This window comes from Pseudophryne corroboree, chromosome 10 (assembly GCF_028390025.1).
Source record: "Pseudophryne corroboree isolate aPseCor3 chromosome 10, aPseCor3.hap2, whole genome shotgun sequence".
NCBI classification, from domain to species: domain Eukaryota; kingdom Metazoa; phylum Chordata; class Amphibia; order Anura; family Myobatrachidae; genus Pseudophryne; species Pseudophryne corroboree.
This window is the reverse complement of record NC_086453.1, coordinates 264,336,841-264,356,768: the sequence shown is the minus strand read 5'-3', so window position 1 is coordinate 264,356,768 and position 19,928 is coordinate 264,336,841. Positions and strand designations below refer to the sequence as shown.

The window sequence follows — 19,928 nt, the reverse complement described above, 5'->3', positions numbered from 1 at the left end:
GCTTTCCTTCTGTAACTATCTGAGATCAGTGGCTAGAATTGCAGGTACACACTGAGTGATATGGACAATATATCGTTCCGATCCATCGGAACAATAAATATTGTCCAATATGTCGCTTAATATGTACCTGTACTTACACTAGTTACCAGTTCTGATACTATTGTAAGTTTATGTTCTGGTTGTAGTAACCACCTCTGTCTATTCCTGTTCTCACAGGTATTTCATGATGACGACCTAATTCCAGGCTGGGAGGGCAAAATAGTGGCATGGGTGGAAGAAGACCATGGAAGTACCTGAATAACATTCCCTTCCTTGTGAGGGAAACTCTTACCTTCTTGAAGTGAAGAAAAGACAAATGATAGACTCATCGAATGGATGTGGAAATATTTCTCATGCTGCCAAATGAGGTCCCTGTGGGCACCACAAACACTGACAACTTAGTTTTATACTGTACAAGAAAGAGCACGGGACGGATATCAGGAACTGCGCTATCACATTCCGAGAACATACGGCTCATTCAAGAGCAGCCTTCTGGGTGTTGCAGCTTACCAAGTAGCGGCTCCGTGATGTACGGAGACCAGAAGCTTCTTGGAGTGTACATATCCGATGGAGACTTTTTAGGGTTTTTAAAAGGAGTAAATTGTTGTATCTCACTCCAGTTTTGGAGTATTCCCACTTCTGTATTTTATCGGCACATATCAGGTTTGTAATATTGATGCTATTTTCAAAGAGCATGTTCCCTATGGAATACTTATTAGTAGTTCACACTAACCTGACCTACTGATGCCATAACAGGAATTATTTTGTGCAGAGTATTATTCAGTGTTCTGCTATGGATAGTGATAAAGGTTTACACAAAGAGCCCGGATAAATGTAAGTGTCTGATATATATGATATATTACCGCTTCAGTATGGAAGGAAGGTAAGCCATTGCAGATAGGAGAAAGTAGCCTATTCTCAAAAGCCTCAGTCATGTACGACAAGATAAGCAATGTGTGGTACTCCAACCTCTGTGGGACAACCATGCCAGCATGCCCTGCCACAGTTTCTGAAGGCCCTAACAGCAAAACCAAGGCAGGGTATGCTGGAATGTGTAGTTCCACAGCAGAGGGTTGCCACACGTTGCCTACCCCTGATGTAGGAGGTGATGTTATATGCAAGTATATGGATTTTTTATTTAAAAAAATAATTTTGCTAAACAAATGAAATTACTAATAATAGTATGAGTCTGAGAGATCTTCCCCTGAGATCCACTGTATTTAGCTAGATCCCAGAACTTGTATATAACCAAAAGTGCTGTCGCTCACCTCTGGCAATGGAAGTTATTTAGTATAATTGAGTTTGAAGGTGGAAATCAGCTTTAAAACTTTTACATCTAGACCCAGAAGAGCCTAAGAACCCAAGAGCCCTACTGTAAATGGAGAAGATAGACCTATTTAGTGTTATGGTGGGGTGATTCTTTTTTTTCTGTTATCATGCTAACCATTGATCTGTCATATTCTCCATAGTGGATTAAGGTATATACTAGCCAGTAGGGTATGAAATGCGTAGGATATACAGGTGACTGAACGGATGCTTCGTTTGCTCCCTCCATTACTTATACAGTAATCATTGCTGTACTCGGAGCCTGTGCACACTGAAAACATTTAGGTGCACCTTATGGGTGCTGTTATCTGAGGTATGTGTCCGTGTACTTGCACTGCCCTATAGGACTGCAATCATACATTTCATCATGTAATGGTATTTTAGCATATCTAAGTTCAAAGTTGACTGCTTGCTGAAGAGCGTATTCAGGGAGAACGTTATTTCCATGTACAGTGAAGTTGCATCACAGGTCTTGTATCTCCCCTCAGCTCAGTTGTTTAGGGTATTTCCTATTAAGCCAACAAGGGCTGTCACATAGGTCTTTGCAGCTACAGCATCCTCATTTTCTGCCTTTAGGGTCATGCAGACAAGCATCATATATAGGGATACAGGAGACGGTCTATAATGGCATAGTCCTGAATTCTGTATACTATGGAGTCCATGTATGATGAATACTCATAGCTTTCCACCACTGAGCATAGAAGGTCTGGTCTGACCAGCATCCATTCTGACCCTAAGCAGACACTTCCGCCAGCTTAGTGTACCTTGGTGCGAACCTGTACTCAAATTCCAACAGCCTGACACCTTTATAACACTCCTTTCACTCAACGGAACTTTTCATCTACTCACCTTAGAATATTGGGGGTCATTCCGAGTTGTTCGCTCGTTATTTTTTTCTCGCAACGGAGCGATTAGTCGCTAATGCGCATGCGCAATGTCCGCAGTGCGACTGCGCCAAGTAAATTTGCTATGCAGTTAGGTTTTTTTACTCACGGCATTACGAGGTTTTTTCTTCGTTCTGGTGATCGTAATGTGATTGACAGGAAGTGGGTGTTTCTGGGCGGAAACTGGCCGTTTTCTGGGAGTGTGTGAAAAAACGCTACCGTTTCTGGGAAAAACGCGGGAGTGGCTGGAGAAACGGAGGAGTGTCTGGGCGAACGCTGGGTGTGTTTGTGACGTCAAACCAGGAACGACACTGACTGAACTGATCGCAGATGCCGAGTAAGTCTGGAGCTACTCAGAAACTGCTAAGAAGTGTCTATTCGCAATTCTGCTGATCTTTCGTTCGCAATTTTGATAAGCTAAGATTCACTCCCAGTAGGCGGCGGCTTAGCGTGTGCAAAGCTGCTAAAAGCAGCTTGCGAGCGAACAACTCGGAATGACCCCCATTATGCGGTTTAGTCTAAGCTATGACTTACATAGTTCTGACAGAGGAGGACTGCCTAAATTACATGTAACATTTCCCTCTGGCAAATGGCAACTACTGTAGATATGCACCTCAGAACTAGGTTCATCACTGCGCATATTCTGTGCTCCTTCCATAGGCCGGTGCAGACTTCAGCTCCTCCTCCTATGCCGCCATCTTACTGCATAGCTCTGTGCACTTTGGTGGGAATCCTGACACGGTGGTGCAGATAGACGAGTTCTGCGCTGCGTCATAGCTGTATCACGCCTTACGTTCATTTTGTGCTTTATAGATGAGGCTGTGTGTTAATTGCATATACCACATACCATCTGAGAGATGCTTGTCTGCACTGATCAGAATGGAACCTACAACCCCAGCACTAAGAGGTAGCAATGCTAACCATTGTGCCGCCATGTCATCCTCTTCCTGACTACCTCATACGTTGTTTCTGCCTGCTGCTATAATCATTATATGGCATTTAGTGGAAGTCCTGTGAATTCAGTGTTCATCAAACCATTTCATCAAATTCCTGTTCAAACTGCTGCTATGAAATCCTGCTATACCTCGTACATACATTCTATTCCCCTTGTCCCCATGGCGGTATTATACACCGGAAACTGAAATAATGCAGCAGAAATACTGAACAATACATTCATGATAGAAATAGGTTTATTAAATGGTAATTCTTAGTAAAGAATAATTTTCTCCTCCTCTCATGAGCTGCGATTTGCTGGTCCTTTCATGATTTTGGAGAGATCGACACTCGATTTAAGCGTCAATTAGATTTAAACCAGGTAATGAATTGCTGAAATCATGCAGAGACTAGTAAATTGCAGCTTATTACATCGTGTATGGGACAAGGTCTTTACAGGTCCTTATTATAGGACTTTTCCCCATCCTTACGATATCTGTCCTATTCAGTGCTGGCCACAGTGTAATAGTGGGGGAGAGAGATGGCTTCTGACTCTGATCCACCTAACAACCATATGAGGGATCTGGACACTCATTTTGCGCTACAAACTGGGAAGGGGGTTCATTGGCGTACAAAAATATAGCTGGAGGTCTCGTGTGTGTGTGTGTGTGTGTGTGTGTGTGTGTGTGTGTGTGTGTGTTACATATCCATTCTTAGAAGATAAAATGATTGCACTCAGCTCTTTCCGACATAACTAAAGCAGCCCGTACATTAACAACCAATCAGCCCGATTCTGCATTGTGCTGTTGATTTTGTATAATAAATAGGCAAGATCCAACATGTGAATCGCTCAACAGAGGTTCGAAGATCAGGGAATCGGGCTTGTTTATATATAGTTATTGTTATAAAGAAGTCCAATATCCCGATATAAATGCTTAAGCCAAATATACCTTTCATTATTGCTAGCCTTTTGCAGTGAAGGTTATTAGGAATTAGACACTGGGATGACATATTGGCCTTTTTCATTGTGGATGGAAAATAATTTTTAACACAAGCAGTAATCCGTATCTAGGATAAGTATTTATACTACACTATTACCATGTAGTCATTCCGTGTGACTGTAAGTTTACACACATTAGTACACTCGTATGCAAGAGGCATTGGCAGCAATAGGCTTACAATGTGGTGGCCATCTGGGTGATAATGTACGACACAGCGGTCAGACCATAAGGGGATAAAGTGCCTGTACACTCTGCAATTTCTAGTTTTTGGAAAGTCTGAAGGAATAATGTTCTGTAAATATTTTTACCTTCCGTGCTCAATATGAATTTTGTATCTCATTTAGATATTGTGGTGTGTGTTTTGTTGGCTGACATGTCAGAGTTACTTAAGAATTGCGAAAGCTCCAGGATTTTGCTGTGTTTATCAGTATTGGAAAAGCCAACATTGTCATTAAATAGTAGAATTTATATATTATATATGTATGTTATTGTTTTATGGTTTGGTCTTGCTACACCTAGGGGGTCATTCCGAGTTGTTCGCTCGCTAGCAGTTTTTAGCAGCCGTGCAAACGCTATGCCGCCTCCCACTGGGAGTGTATCTTAGCTTAGTAGAAGTGCGAATGAAAGGATTGCAGAGCGGCTACAAAATAATTTTGTGCAGTTTCAGAGTAGCTTCAGACCTACTCAGCGCTTGCGATCACTTCAGACTAATCAGTTCCTGTTTTGACGTCATGAAAACGCCCTGCGTTCGCCCAGCCACGCCTGTGTTTTTCCTGGCACGCCTGCGTTTTTCTGAACACTCCCTGAAAACGGTCAGTTGACACCCAGAAACGCCATCTTCCTGTCAATCACTCTGCGGCCAGCAGTGCAACTGAAAAACTTTGCTAGACCTTGTGTGAAACTACATCGTTCGTTGTAATAGTACGCCTCACGTGCACATTGCGCCACATATGCATGCGCAGAAGTGCCGATTTTTTGCCAGATTGCTGCGCAGTGAACGAATGCAGCTAGCGATCAACTCGGAATGACCCCCCTAGTCTGTACACCAAGAATGACACCTGCAGAAATCCTATAGTACGATTAAGAGGAGGGGTATCCTAACAATGCAGCAAATACAATATACAGTACAGTATACACTACTATGTATTTAATGTTGTAAAAATCACTTTGTTTCATTAGATTTGTATAAATTTAGCATTTCATTACGTTTTCTTATATTATATGATGCAGCTTGTAGAGTATACTGTCTGGTGCTTTGTTTCCAACAAAAAAACACTAGTCAGCATGGCAAAGCCCATTATCACAGATAGAAGTACCTGTGACCCCCTTCTCTGGGTTGAGCGCTGCTCCTCACAGTAACTGTATCATTCAGGACGCACTCACCCACCTTTGTGTATACCACATTCCCCTGAAATAACAGTGATCATTTAACCACGTAACTGGCTTTTTTTTTTTTTTTTTTTTTTTTTTCAAAATAAAAAAAAAAGCTCAGAAATTTACATTTTTTGTAATTCAGTTTAAGTTTAGAAGATATATTTTTGAAACGATTGAAATATATTAGTTATAAAAAATTGCTTAGGGGGGCTCTCTCACCCCTCCCATGTCCATAGCCCCACACCCCCACAAAAGGGGGGCATTGTAAAATTCCTTCCCATACAAGCCCCTACACCACCACCGCAATATATCCCTTAGCAGGAACAGCTACCCTAGTGGTAATATCCCCTCCCTCCAATGGTGATAGATCATGCTTGCCTACCTGACCCTCTCCATGAGGGAGAAAATGCTCTGTTCCTGGACTTTCCTGGTAATGTGTGATTGCCATCACCTGTGGTGAGCTAGTTAATTGATAAGAAAGGTGTTTTATCATAGGTGATGGCAATCATACATTACCAGGAAAGTCCAGGAACAGAGCATTTTCTCCCTCATGGAGAGGGTCAGGTAGGCAAGTATGTGATAGATCCACAGGGGCTCAAACCCATAATAAACAGTGACTATAGAACCCACTGTGTTAGTACCCACCCCCTTCTGTCACTATATATGTGTGTAACCACCTCCCTCCCAGGGCCTATAAAACCTCTATGGGGTCATTAACCCGCCCTCTCCCCACTAGTGGCAAAAGATCACGTGCCCTCTATTGACCTTCACATACCTCCCACATGACCCTCTCCAGGAGGGACAAAATGCTCTGCTCCTGGACTTCCCTCTTAATGTATGATTGCCATCACCTGTGCTGAAACATCTTTCTTATCCATTAACCTGTTCAACACAGGTCCCGGCAATCATAAATTAAGAGGGAAGTCCAGGGGCAGAGCATTCTGTCCCTCCTGGAGAGGGTCATGTTGGGAGGTATGCCTTCACCTGGCATTACCCCACTCCTTGGCATAGCCCTTTCCCCACTCCTAATGCAGGTCGTGGCCGAGCATGGGTCAGGGGGAATAATAATCAGTCCACCCCTAGTGTAGCTACTGTCTACACTCTAGAAGAGATCAGCCTAACAGTGCCTGGGGTAGGGCGGGTTACTAAATTTCCCTACTTACACTTTTAGCTTTCAGGATATGTGTCCCATTGTGCTGTTCGCACAGCATTCTGGGTAGCATGACTTTGGCAGTGGTGCCGGCGGTCACAGACCGCAACATCCCTGCCAGGGGGTCGGAGTATCAGGGGGAAATCCATTCTGCACAAGTGTAGCACAGATTTCCTCATTCACAGATGCAGTGACTATGTCAGCGAAAGCCCAGCTGGCTTCCATCACATCCCATGCAACCATTGTCAGGTAAGTGGTTATTTCACTCATCCTGATTTTTGGATATTTTTCAGTAACTGGTTAGCAAGATACATCGAATTGAAGTCCTAGCATGTATCTAACTACTGCTAGAACTTATAGTTCTACATCAGAGCCTATAGATAGGCTAAATCCCCCCCAAAAAATACATCAAGTACATTACTTGTTCAACCTGAATAAACGTGTATTCACTGAAATAAGCGGTAAAACAATCCCTGGATTTATATGTGCATAGAATGGGGTTTCAGCCTGACGTGTTTTATATTCATGATTATATCTGGCTGATATTTTGGTGACTATGTCCAGAATTGTATTCTGTATATGGCTGCTATACAAATCTGTGCACAGGAAACACTGTTACCCATTCCCACCCTCTGTGAGTGTGTGTACACCCCTCGCTGGTTTCCGTATGACTGTAGGATGGTTTTGTTTTCAAGAAAAAGTCCATTATTTGTATTTTATTGTAATGTGTCCTATTTGTATAACTATGTAATTATTTAAAAAAAAAAAATATTAGTTTTTTTTTGTCAGAGTTGTGTCTATTTTTCCACTGGTAAAATCTTTCTATGGGCATACTGTACCTACCATAAAGGCAAACACTTCTGTACATGACTATGTTTATAGCTGTTATTGCCTCGCTGTCGTATTGAGCAAATTTCACTATTAGCTTTATTTTGTTATTAAAATGGGGTTTGGTTAAAATCCGAGCATTGTACAAAAATAGTATATGTTATTCCACTTGATGGCCTATTCTGTATATAAAGATTAATGCATATCACGTTATTTGTGCTGCCTCATTATTTATACAGATAACAATACAAATTCACTGTCACTATGCAAATCACACAAACATGCGAGTTACAACACGGATTATAGGGGGTAATTCAGCCCTGATCGGTAGGCTGCGTTTTCTCACAGCCAACGATCAGGTCCGAACTGCGTATGCACCGCAATGAGCAGGCGCATTGCACGGGTACAAAGCGGATCGCCGCTCAGCGATGGGTTTGTGCGAAGAATCCATTCGCACGGGCAATCACAAGGAGAGTGACAGGAAGAAGGCGTTTCTGGGTGGCAACTGACCGCTCTCAGGGAGTGTCTGGAAAAACACAGGCGTGTCCAAGCATTTGCAGGGAGGGTTCCTGACGTCAATTCCGGTCCCAGACAGGCTGAAGTGATCACAGTGGCTGAGTAAGTCCTGGGCTACTCAGAGACTGCACAAGATCTGTTTGTACAGCTCTGCTACACATGCGTTCACATACTTGCACAGCGAAAACACACTCCCCTATGGGCGGCGACTATCTGATCACAGCAGTGCAAAAATTGCCTGCTAGCGATCAGGTCTGAATTAGCCCCATAGTTTAGTACTGCACTATGAGGGGATCCGGTCTGGATCCTGGCTGTCAAAATACTGACATCGGAATCCCAACACTGCCCAGAATGCCTGCGTCAGGATCACAATTGCGGCACCAGCATAACGACAGCTGTGATCCCAAACGCCCCACTGCCGGGCCGCAAGAGAGGTAAGTCGTGGGGGGATTGTGGGGTTAGGTTTAGGCTGCGGGACGGGGGGGTGGGGGAGGGTAGGTTTAGGCACCCCCAGGAAGGGTTAGGCTGCAGGGGGTGGTGGGTTAGGATGCGGGTGTGGGGGGGGGGGGAGGATTAGGGTTTGGGAACCACTGGGGGTAGGTAAGTACCTTTTCCCTGTCGGCATTCACACTGTCTGGATGCTGCGGTTGGCCCCTTCTGAGCAGAATATAATACACTGAACTCAATAAAATTCAGCAATTAGAAGATGTGACCCCCAGATGCACGTGAACATATAATAAAAATGATCATTTTAATTATTTATTGCTTTTTTTCCAGTAGCATTTAAGGCGCTTAACAGACAGCATAAACAATACAATACAAAGGTTTAGATTTTCAAAAATACAGAACCACGAACATAATACAGACGTTTAGGTTTACATGATATACAGAGACCATGGAGATAATAAAAAGGTGTGGCAGCCATTTTGTGTCATAACTTGGACGGCTTATTCGTCCTACCCACAGAGGATCAAGGTGTGGCAGCCATTTTAGGAGCACTACATAGGATTACACTGGTCAGAATAGGCAATGTCTGGAAATTATGACTCATAATGGGGGAGATAAAAATACTAGGGGGTAAATTTGCTAAGATGGGAGTTCTATTTAAGATGGGATGTTGCCCATAGCAACCAGTCAGATTCCAGGTATTATCTTCTAGAAGGTGCTAGATACATGAGAAGTAGAATCTGATTGGTTGCTATGGGCAACATCTCATCTTAAATAGAACTCCCATCATAGTAAATTTACCCCTAGGAGAGATCCTTGCAAAATTATCAAAACCTTGCATTCTTCATTCAGTGCAATAGAGTAAGAGGTGAGGAAGCCATATTGGCTGCACTACATTGGTTACTTACAATGTGTGATAAGCAATACGTGTAAATAAGACCTACAAGTAAGGAATGCACAGTGACTAACAGCGTGCTCACTGCATAAATTGTACATACAGTATACTTGCCTACTCTCCCGGAATGGCCAGAAGGCTCCTGAAAATCAGGGGGCACTCCCGCCACACTGAAAAGTTAGCAAGTCTCCCGGAGCCAGCCTCTAGTGCCCGCTTCCAAGCTGCCCATATTTCTAGCATAGCAAATTGTTTTCTAAAATATACTGGGCAGGAGGCATCCCACCAAAGATTGTATGCGTAGAGGTATTTGTTAACGCCATTTACATGTAGATTTAAGCAAAGGACAGTTCTCCCTATGGGCGGGATGTACTAGAGCAAAAATGCGGTAAAACCCCCGAAAACGGGGGTTTTACCGCATTTTCATATTTACTAACACCCTACCGCCGCGTTTTCGGCGTCCAGGGTATCGCCATCTCTGGATGGCGATACCCTATAGAAGCCTATGGGCTTCTTTTCGCCGACCGCCGCAACCCGCCGACACCGCCGCAGACGCCGACCCCCCTCCCCCCCAGCTTACCTTCCTCCATGATGCCCCGGACCCGGAAGGTAATCTCCTCCTCCCCCTAGCAACGCAGCCGGACGTCCTTCCGGCTGCAGGGGGGAGAGGAGGCGCCGGGGGCAGCCTGCTGCTGCTACCCGGCATCAAGGCAGTGTGGGGACCCCATGGAGGTGACGGAGACCCCCCGCAGACCACCTAACAGGTATCGCGGGGGGCCTCCGTCACCGCATCGCGATGTTGATCGCATATGTTAGTACATACGCGATCAACATCGCTGCGGTAACCGGCGAGGTGCGGCGATGTATGTTAATACATCCCGCCCTATAAGAGCTATCCTTTGCGGTGTGGAGACTTACCGATTTATGGCCAGGGAGTCCTGCAGCTGTTGGAGAGCACATGCGCTAGCCATAGGGGACACAGGGAGGGATCCAATAGGATCCCTTCCAGTATTGTGGATAGAAGACCATAGGCTTCTATTAGGACACAACATCTAAATTTCCAGAGCTTGCTGCATATGGGGAATGCGGTCAAACCTCAGAAAATGAAATTTTCTGATGTTTGACTGCATTTTTGCCATCGATGCCCACTGTGTGTTCTATGAGAGAAATGTGTTAATGTATCAAGCAGTGAAGAAGTGTGCCAGTGTTGAAGTTGCCCACAGCAACCAATCCACTTTTAGGAAGCATTTATCAAGTACATTCTGTAAAATGATAGGTAGATGCTGATTGGATGGGCAACCTCCCCAGTAGTCCACTTCACCACTTTTTCTCTGACGTCCTAAGTGGATGCTGGGACTCCGTAAGGACCATGGGGAATAGCGGCAACGCAGGAGACTGGGCACAACTAAAGAAAGCTTTAGGACTACCTGGTGTGCACTGGCTCCTCCCTCTATGACCCTCCTCCAGACCTCAGTTAGAATTTTGTGCCCGGCTGAGCTGGATGCACACTAGGGGCTCTCCTGAGCTCCTAGAAAAAGAAAGTTTATTTTAGGTTTTTTATTTTCAGTGAGATCTGCTGGCAACAGACTCACTGCTACGAGGGACTAAGGGGAGAGAAGCGAACCTACCTGCTTGCAGCTAGCTTGGGCTTCTAAGGCTACTGGACACCATTAGCTCCAGAGGGATCGAACACAGGGCCCGACCTCGATCGTCCGTTCCCGGAGCCGCGCCGCCGTCCCCCTTACAGAGCCAGAAGCAAGAAGAGTCCTGGAAATCGGCGGCAGAAGACTTCGGTCTTCAAACAAGGTAGCGCACAGCACTGCAGCTGTGCGCCATTGCTTCCCATGCACACCTCACACTCCGGTCACTGATGGGTGCAGGGCGCTGGGGGGGGGCGCCCTGGGCTGCAATATTAAGTACCTTGGCTGGCAAAAAAACACATAATATAGTCATAGAGACTATATATGTGTAAAATACCCCTGCCAGATATACATAGAAAAAAGCGGGAGAAGTCAGCCGAAAAAGGGGCGGGGCTATCTCCCTCAGCACACTGGCGCCATTTTCCCTCACAGCTCCGCTGGAAGGATCGCTCCCAGGCTCTCCCCTGCAGTTTCCAGACTACATAGGGTAAAAAAGAGAGGGGGGGCACTACATTTAGGCGCAATATTGTGTATACAAGCAGCTATTGGGAAAAATCACTCAGTTATAGTGTTAATCCCTGTGTTATATAGCGCCGTTGGTGTGTGCTGGCATACTCTCTCTCTGTCTCCCCAAAGGGCTTTGTGGGGTCCTGTCCTCAGTCAGAGCATTCCCTGTGTGTGTGCGGTGTGTCGGTACGGCTGTGTCGACATGTTTGATGAGGAGGCTTATGTGGAGGCGGAGCAAGTGCCAATAAATGTGATGTCATCCCCTGCGGGGCCGACACCTGAGTGGATGGACTTGTGGAAGGAATTACGTGAAAGTGTCAGCTCCATACATAAAAGGTTTGACGACATATCAGATGTGGGACAGCCGGCTTCTCAGCTTGTGCCTGCCCAGCTGTCTCAAAAGCCATCAGGGGCTCTTAAACGCCCGCTACCTCAGATGGCAGACACAGATGTCGACACGGATACTGAATCCAGTGTCGACGACGATGAGACAAATGTACATTCCAATAGGGCCACACGTTACATGATTGAGGCAATGAAAAATGTGTTGCACATTTCTGATATTACCCCAGGAACCACAAAAAAGGGTATTATGTTTGGGGAGAAAAAACTACCAGTGGTTTTTCCCCCATCTGAGGAATTAAATGAGGTGTGTGAAGAAGCGTGGGCTTCCCCCGATAAGAAACTGGTAATTTCTAAAAAGTTACTGATGGCGTACCCTTTCCCGCCAGAGGATAGGTCACGTTGGGAAACATCCCCTAGGGTGGATAAAGCGCTCACACGTCTGTCAAAAAAGGTGGCACTACCGTCTCCGGACACGGCCGCCCTAAAGGAGCCTGCTGATAGGAAGCAGGAGGCTATCCTGAAGTCTGTATATACACACGCAGGTATTATACTGAGACCAGCTATTGCTTCAGCATGGATGTGCAGTGCTGCAGCTGCGTGGTCAGATTCCCTGTCGGAAAATATTGATACCCTAGACAGGGACACTATATTGCTATCCATAGAGCATATAAAAGACGCAGTCTTATACATGAGAGATGCACAGAGGGATATTTGCCGGCTGGCATCTAAAATAAGTGCAATGTCCATTTCTGCCAGGAGAGGATTATGGACTCTGCAGTGGACGGGTGATGCAGATTCTAAAAGGCACATGGAAGTTTTGCCTTATAAGTGTGAGGAGTTGTTCGGGGATGGTCTCTCGGACCTCGTTTCCACAGCAACAGCTGGGAAGTCAGCATTTTTACCCCATGTTCCCTCACAGCCAAAGAAAGCACCGTATTATCAGGTACAGTCCTTTCGGCCCCATAACGGCAAGCGGGTTAAAGGCGCTTCCTTTCTGCCCAGAGGCAGAGGTAGAGGGAAAAAGCTGCAGCATACAGCCAGTTCCCAGGAGCAAAAGTCCTCCCCCGCTTCCTCCAAGTCCACCGCATGACGCTGGGGCTCCACAGGCGGAGCCAGGTACGGTGGGGGCCCGTCTCAAAAACTTCAGCAATCAGTGGGCTCGCTCACGGGTGGATCCCTGGATCCTTCAAGTAGTATCTCAGGGGTACAAGCTGGAATTCGAGACGTCTCCCCCCCGCCGTTTCCTCAAATCTGCCTTGCCAACAACTCCCTCAGGCAGGGAGGCAGTGCTGGAGGCAATTCACAAGCTGTATTCCCAGCAGGTGATAGTCAAGGTGCCCCTCCTTCAACAAGGACGGGGTTACTATTCCACAATGTTTGTGGTACCGAAACCGGACGGTTCGGTGAGACCCATTTGAAATTTGAAATCCTTGAACACATATATAAAAAAATTCAAGTTCAAGATGGAATCGCTCAGGGCGGTTATTTCAAGCCTGGACGAGGGGGATTACATGGTATCACTGGACATCAAGGATGCTTACCTGCATGTCCCCATTTACCATCATCACCAGGAGTACCTCAGATTTGTGGTACAGGATTGTCATTACCAATTCCAGACGTTGCCGTTTGGTCTATCCACGGCACCGAGGGTATTTACCAAGGTAATGGCCGAAATGATGATACTCCTTCGAAAAAAGGGAGTTTTAATTATCCCGTACTTGGACGATCTCCTGATAAAGGCGAGGTCCAGGGAGCAGTTGTTGGTCGGGGTAGCACTATCTCGGGAGGTGCTACAACAGCACGGTTGGATTCTAAATATTCCAAAGTCACAGCTGGTCCCTACGACACGTCTACTGTTCCTGGGGATGGTTCTGGACACAGAACAGAAAAAAGTGTTTCTCCCGGAGGAGAAAGCCAAGGAGCTGTCATCTCTAGTCAGAGGCCTCCTGAAACCAAAACAGGTGTCGGTGCATCACTGCACGCGAGTCCTGGGAAAAATGGTAGCTTCCTACGAAGCAATTCCATTCGGCAGGTTCCATGCAAGGACTTTTCAGTGGGACCTGTTGGACAAGTGGTCCGGATCGCATCTTCAGATGCATCGGCTGATAACCCTGTCTCCAAGGACCAGGGTGTCTCTGCTGTGGTGGCTGCAAAGTGCTCATCTTCAAGAGGGCCGCAGATTTGGCATACAGGACTGGGTCCTGGTGACCACGGATGCCAGCCTTCGAGGTTGGGGGGCAGTCACACAGGGAAGAAACTTCCAAGGACTATGGTCAAGTCAGGAGACTTCCCTATACATAAATATTCTGGAACTGAGGGCCATTTACAATGCCCTAAGTCAGGCAAAACCCCTGCTTCAAAACCTGCCGGTACTGATCCAGTCAGACAACATCACGGCAGTCACCCATGTAAACCGACAGGGCGGCACAAGAAGCAGGACAGCGATGGCAGAAGCCACAAGGATTCTCCGATGGGCAGAAAATCACGTATTAGCACTGTCAGCAGTGTTCATTCCGGGAGTGGACAACTGGGAAGCAGACTTCCTCAGCAGGCATGACCTCCACCCGGGAGAGTGGGGACTTCATCCAGAAGTCTTCCAACTGATTGTAAACCGTTGGGAAAGACCTCAGGTGGACATGATGGCGTCCCGCCTAAACAAAAAGCTAGAAAGATATTGCGCCAGGTCAAGAGACCCTCAGGCGATAGCTGTGGACGCTCTAGTGACACCGTGGGTGTACCGTTCGGTTTATGTGTTCCCTCCTCTTCCTCTCATACCCAAGGTACTGAGGATAATAAGGAGAAGAGGAGTAAGAACTATACTCATTGTTCCGGATTGGCCAAGAAGAGCTTGGTACCCGGAACTTCAAGAAATGATCTCAGAGGACCCATGGCCTCTGCCGCTCAGACAGGACCTGCTGCAGCAGGGGCCCTGTCTGTTCCAAGACTTACCGCGGCTGCGTTTGACGGCATGGCGGTTGAACACCGGATCCTGAAGGAAAAGGGCATTCCGGAGGAAGTCATTCCTACGCTGATTAAAGCTAGGAAAGAAGTGACCGCAAACCATTATCACCGCATTTGGCGAAAATATGTTGCGTGGTGTGAGGCCAGGAAGGCCCAATGGAGGAATTTCAGCTGGGCCGTTTTCTGCACTTCCTACAGTCAGGGGTGACTATGGGCCTAAAATTGGGTTCCATTAAGGTCCAGATTTCGGCTCTATCGATTTTCTTCCAGAGAGAACTGGCTTCACTACCTGAAGTTCAGACTTTTGTTAAGGGAGTGCTGCATATTCAGCCCCCTTTTGTGCCTCCAGTGGCACCTTGGGATCTCAACGTGGTGTTGGATTTCCTAAAGTCACATTGGTTTGAGCCACTTAAAACCGTGGAATTAAAATATCTCACGTGGAAAGTGGTCATGCTGTTGGCCTTGGCTTCGGCCAGGCGTGTGTCAGAAATGGCGGCTTTGTCATGTAAAAGCCCTTATCTGATTTTCCATATGGATAGGGCAGAATTGAGGACTCGTCCCCAGTTTCTCCCTAAGGTGGTATCAGCCTTTCATTTGAACCAACCTATCGTGGTGCCTGCGGCTACTAAAGACTTGGAGGCTTCCAAGTTGTTGGATGTAGTCAGGGCCCTGAGAATTTATGTTTCCAGGACAGCTAGTGTCAGGAAAACTGACTCGTTGTTTATCCTGTATGCACCCAACAAGCTGGGTGCTCCTGCTTCAAAGCAGACTATTGCTCGCTGGATCTGTAGTACGATTCAGCTTGCACATTCTGCGGCTGGACTGCCGCATCCTAAATCAGTGAAAGCCCATTCCACGAGGAAGGTGGGCTCTTATTGGGCGGCTGCCCGAGGGGTCTCGGCTCTACAACTTTGCCGAGCAGCTACTTGGTCGGGGTCAAACACATTTGCTAAATTCTACAAGTTTGATACCCTGGCTGAGGAGGACCTAGAGTTTGCCCATTCGGTGCTGCAGAGTCATCCGCACTCTCCCGCCCGTTTGGGAGCTTTGGTATAATCCCCATGGTCCTTACGGAGTCCCAGCATCCACTTAGGACGTCAGAGAAAATAAGATTTTACTCACCGGTAAATCTATTTCTCGTAGTCCGTAGTGGATGCTGGGCGCCCGTCCCAAGTGCGGATTGTCTGCAATACTTGTATATAGTTATTGTTTAACTAAAGGGTTATTGTTGAGCCATCTGTTGAGAGGCTCAGTTATTGTTCATACTGTTAACTGGGTATAGTATCACGAGTTATACGGTGTGATTGGTGTGGCTGGTATGAGTCTTACCCGGGATTCAAAATCCTTCCTTATTGTGTCAGCTCTTCCGGGCACAGTATCCTAACTGAGGTCTGGAGGAGGGTCATAGAGGGAGGAGCCAGTGCACACCAGGTAGTCCTAAAGCTTTCTTTAGTTGTGCCCAGTCTCCTGCGGAGCCGCTATTCCCCATGGTCCTTACGGAGTCCCAGCATCCACTACGGACTACGAGAAATAGATTTACCGGTGAGTAAAATCTTATTTTTTCACTGCATAATACATCACGCTCATAGTAACATTTCAGTCCTAGTGGAGCACAAAAGTGCCTGGTGTATGGGGCCTGATTTAGATGGGGTTGGTGGTTCTGCACATAGGGGGTCATTCAGACCCATTCGTACGCTGCTGTTTTTGGCAGCGGTGCGAACGAGTTGGTTCTGCGTATGCGCGGCGGCCGCTATGCGCAGGCGTGTGGCGTTGCCCAGCGATGGCCATCGCTAGGCAAAGACAAGAAGAACGAAGAAAGCGATCGTAGATTGACAGCAGGAAGGCGTTCCGGGGCGGCAACTCACTGTTTTCACCGTTTTCTGGGAGTGGTGAGTCCAACGCAGGCGTGTCCAGGCGTTTGCAGGGCGTGTGTCTGACGTCAATTCCGGGACCGGACAGGCTGAAAACATCGCAGCGGGTGAGTAAGTTGAAAGCTACTCAGAAACTGCACAAAATGTTTTTGCATAGCACGACTGCACAAGCGTTCGCAGCCTTGCTATGCAAAAAAGCCCTCCCCTATAGGCGGCGTCTAGTTGATCGCACGGGCAGCAAAAAGTTGCTACATGCGATTAACTCGGAATGACCCCCATAGGTACTGGTGTTCGTACTATGGCCCTCATTCTAAGTTGATCGCACCAAGCAACTTTTTGCTGCTGGTGCGATCAACTAATCTCCGCCTATGGGGGGTAATTCAGAGTTGATCGCAGCAGCAAATTTGTTAGCAGTTGGGCAAAACCATGGGGGTCATTCCAAGTTGACCGTAGCTCTGCTACTCCACTCCCCACATGGACCGCGCCCACGAAACGGTGGCCAAACGCCGCCGTTTCGCCCCCTTCCACCCATCGACCGCCTCTGCCTGTCAATCAGGCAGAGGCGATCGTAGCACAGCAACGGGCGGCCATGCGCCGGTCACTGCGGCGCTGGTGCATGCGTGGTTCTGACCCGATCGCTACGCTGCGATAAACTGCAGCCTGCGATCGGGTCAGAATGACCTCCCATGTGCACTGCAGGTGTGGCAGATATAACATTTGCAGAGACAGTTAGATTTGGGGGAGTTATTTTGTTTCTGTGCAGGGTAAATACTGGCTGCTTTATTTTTACACTGCAATTTAGATTTCAGTTTGAACACACCCCACCTAAATCTAACTCTCTCTGCACATGTTACATCTGCCCCCCCTGCAGTGCACATAGGGGGTCATTCCGAGTTGTTCGCTAGCATATTTCGGTCGCTGCGCAGCAATCAGGCAAAAAACTGGCATTTCTGCGTATGCGGCGCAATGGGCACGCACGTCGTACTATTACAACGAACAATGTAGTTTCACACAGGGTCTAGCGAAGCTTTTCAGTTGCACTGCTGGCTGCAGAGTGATTGACATGAAGTGGGTGTTTCTGGGTGGCAACTGACCGTTTTCAGGGAGTGTTCAAAAAAACGCAGGCGTGCCAGGAAAAACGCAGGCGTGGCTGGGCGAACGCAGGGCATGTTTGTGACGTCAAAACAGGAACTGAATAGTCTGAAGTGATCGCAAGCGCTGAATAGGTCTGGAGCTACTCAAACTGCATAAAACATTTTTGTAGCCGCTCTGCAATCCTTTCGTTCGCACTTCTACTAAGCTAAAATACACTCCCAGTGGGAGGCGGCATACCGTTTGCACGGCTGCTAAAAACTGCTAGCGAGCGAACAACTCGGAATGACCCCCATAGTTTTGCCCAACTGCTAACAAAGTTGCTGCTGCAATCAACTCTGAATTACCCCCATGGGGGAGTGCATTTTAGCATAGCAGGGCTGCGAGCGCTTTGCTATGCTAAAAAAGTTTCACTCAAAACAAGACTAGCCCTGCAGTTACTCACCCAGTGCGATGGATCCGCCCTCCATTCGCCTGGACACGCCTGCATTCTTCTTACCACTCCCCGAAAACAGCTGAAAACGGTGAGTATCCGCCCCGGAACGCCTCCCGCCTGTCCATCTTCTTGCAATCGCCGCTGCGATCACATTTGTCGCTGGCGGCGTCGTTGCCCGGCGACTATCGTCGCCAGGCAACGACGCGCGTGTGCAATGCGTCTGCCGCGCATGCGCATTTCCGACCCATTCGCACCGCTGCAAAGAACCGCTGCGTGCGAACGGGTCGGAATTACCCCCTATGCATATGTGCTGGACGCGTACTGTGTTGCATGGATGAGTGCTGAGACCAGGATCTCTGTCAGAAGAAGATATTTCCTGCCCTATTTGTAGGAACTGCAGCGGCCAGCCCGCGCGCCATCATGAGTCACACAGCCAGCTGATGGTGTGTCCTAGGACGCAGCACAGATCACTAATACAAGCAGGAGGCGTCTACTTATACCAGATGCCTCCTGCTGCATTACCTTATCTGTGCATCGCTGCTGCTTCCATGTAAGGGGCGATTGCACCTCCCACCACATCTGACTCAGGCCCATGTTCCCTTGTCAATATGCTTTGGGGCCCGCCAGTGCCGCCGCTAGCCGCTCAGCAAAGGGATGCAGTGCAGGGAGGCGCCAAACTGAAGAGGCACTCAGCCTCTCCCTGTTCTGCATCCCTGCGGCTGCCAGATGCCGCTGCGCCTGTCACACTAGATGACAGGTAGCGGCGCTGGCAGCGGCTCCCTCCCCCTCCTCCCCAGAGAGTGTATACAGTGTGCGGCCTCAGCCCTCACACAGCGCCGCTAACATTCCCGATCTGCTTAGAAAGATGGGTGTGTGGCCTAATCGCGGGAGCCGTGACCACGCCCCTTTAGGGGTTTTATTTTTTATTTTTATGTCTTTGCAGCACAGAGCAGGGTGGGTGCAGTGCCTGATCCCTGAGCCCTCAGCCCCACAGCCAGGGTAAATTCGAGGGGGGAGTGTGATCACACTCCCCCCACCCACCCATACAGGAACAAACAGTGGATCAGCATTAGCAGTAGCAGCAGCCTCTGCCCCACTGCAGCACAGCACACTGCAGCATGTGCTGTACTGCCAAGATGAGAGCTGTTGCTGCTGCTGCCCAGTAAGGTGGGAGTGTAGCGGAGCAGGGCCCCCTCCATCAGTCACAGGCCCAAGTAATTAGTACCGCTCCCTCCCCCTCGCCACTGACATCATAAAGAGCCACTGGAGTAACAGAGCCTGCGAGAAACCGGAGGAGAAGGGAGAGGAGGAGCAGCGCCCGAGCCGGGACCTCCTGCAGGTAACGGGGCCGCACTGTGGAGGGAATGAAGGCTGTACCTGGCATAGGGGGTCATTCAGAGATGAACGCAGATCGCTGTATACGCAGCCAGATCTGCGTTCATCTCTGCACATGCTCAGGGCTGCCCAGCACAAAGCAAGGCTGCCCAGCATGTGTAGCGCCGCCTCCCGATGCATCCGCAATTACATTGCCGACGCATCTGATGTAAGGTTGACCCCTGGATGCACTGTCAGCAGCCTTTTTTTCCCCCAGACACTACTGTGCAGTGTAATGTGACTGACGGACACTACTGTGCAGTGTAATGTGACTGACGGACACTACTGTGCGGTGTAATGTGACTGACGGAC

At 47.9% G+C, this 19,928-nt stretch overlaps 1 protein-coding gene and 1 long non-coding RNA gene across 5 annotated transcripts in view; one reads left to right on the top strand and one right to left on the bottom strand.

Annotated features, from left to right (window-relative positions):
- DIXDC1 (DIX domain containing 1) overlaps positions 1–5,641 on the top strand; it is a 360,729-nt gene extending 355,088 nt beyond the window's left edge. For all 4 annotated transcript variants that reach the window (XM_063943242.1, XM_063943243.1, XM_063943241.1 and 1 more), the window contains one exon: positions 217–5,641. In XM_063943242.1, coding sequence (XP_063799312.1) covers positions 217–297 — 81 coding nt within the window. In that variant the 3' untranslated portion in view covers positions 298–5,641. The remainder of the gene's footprint in view (positions 1–216) is intronic.
- Positions 1–19,928, bottom strand: part of LOC134966476 (uncharacterized) — a 209,114-nt gene that overhangs the window by 161,720 nt on the left and 27,466 nt on the right. The window lies entirely within an intron of this gene.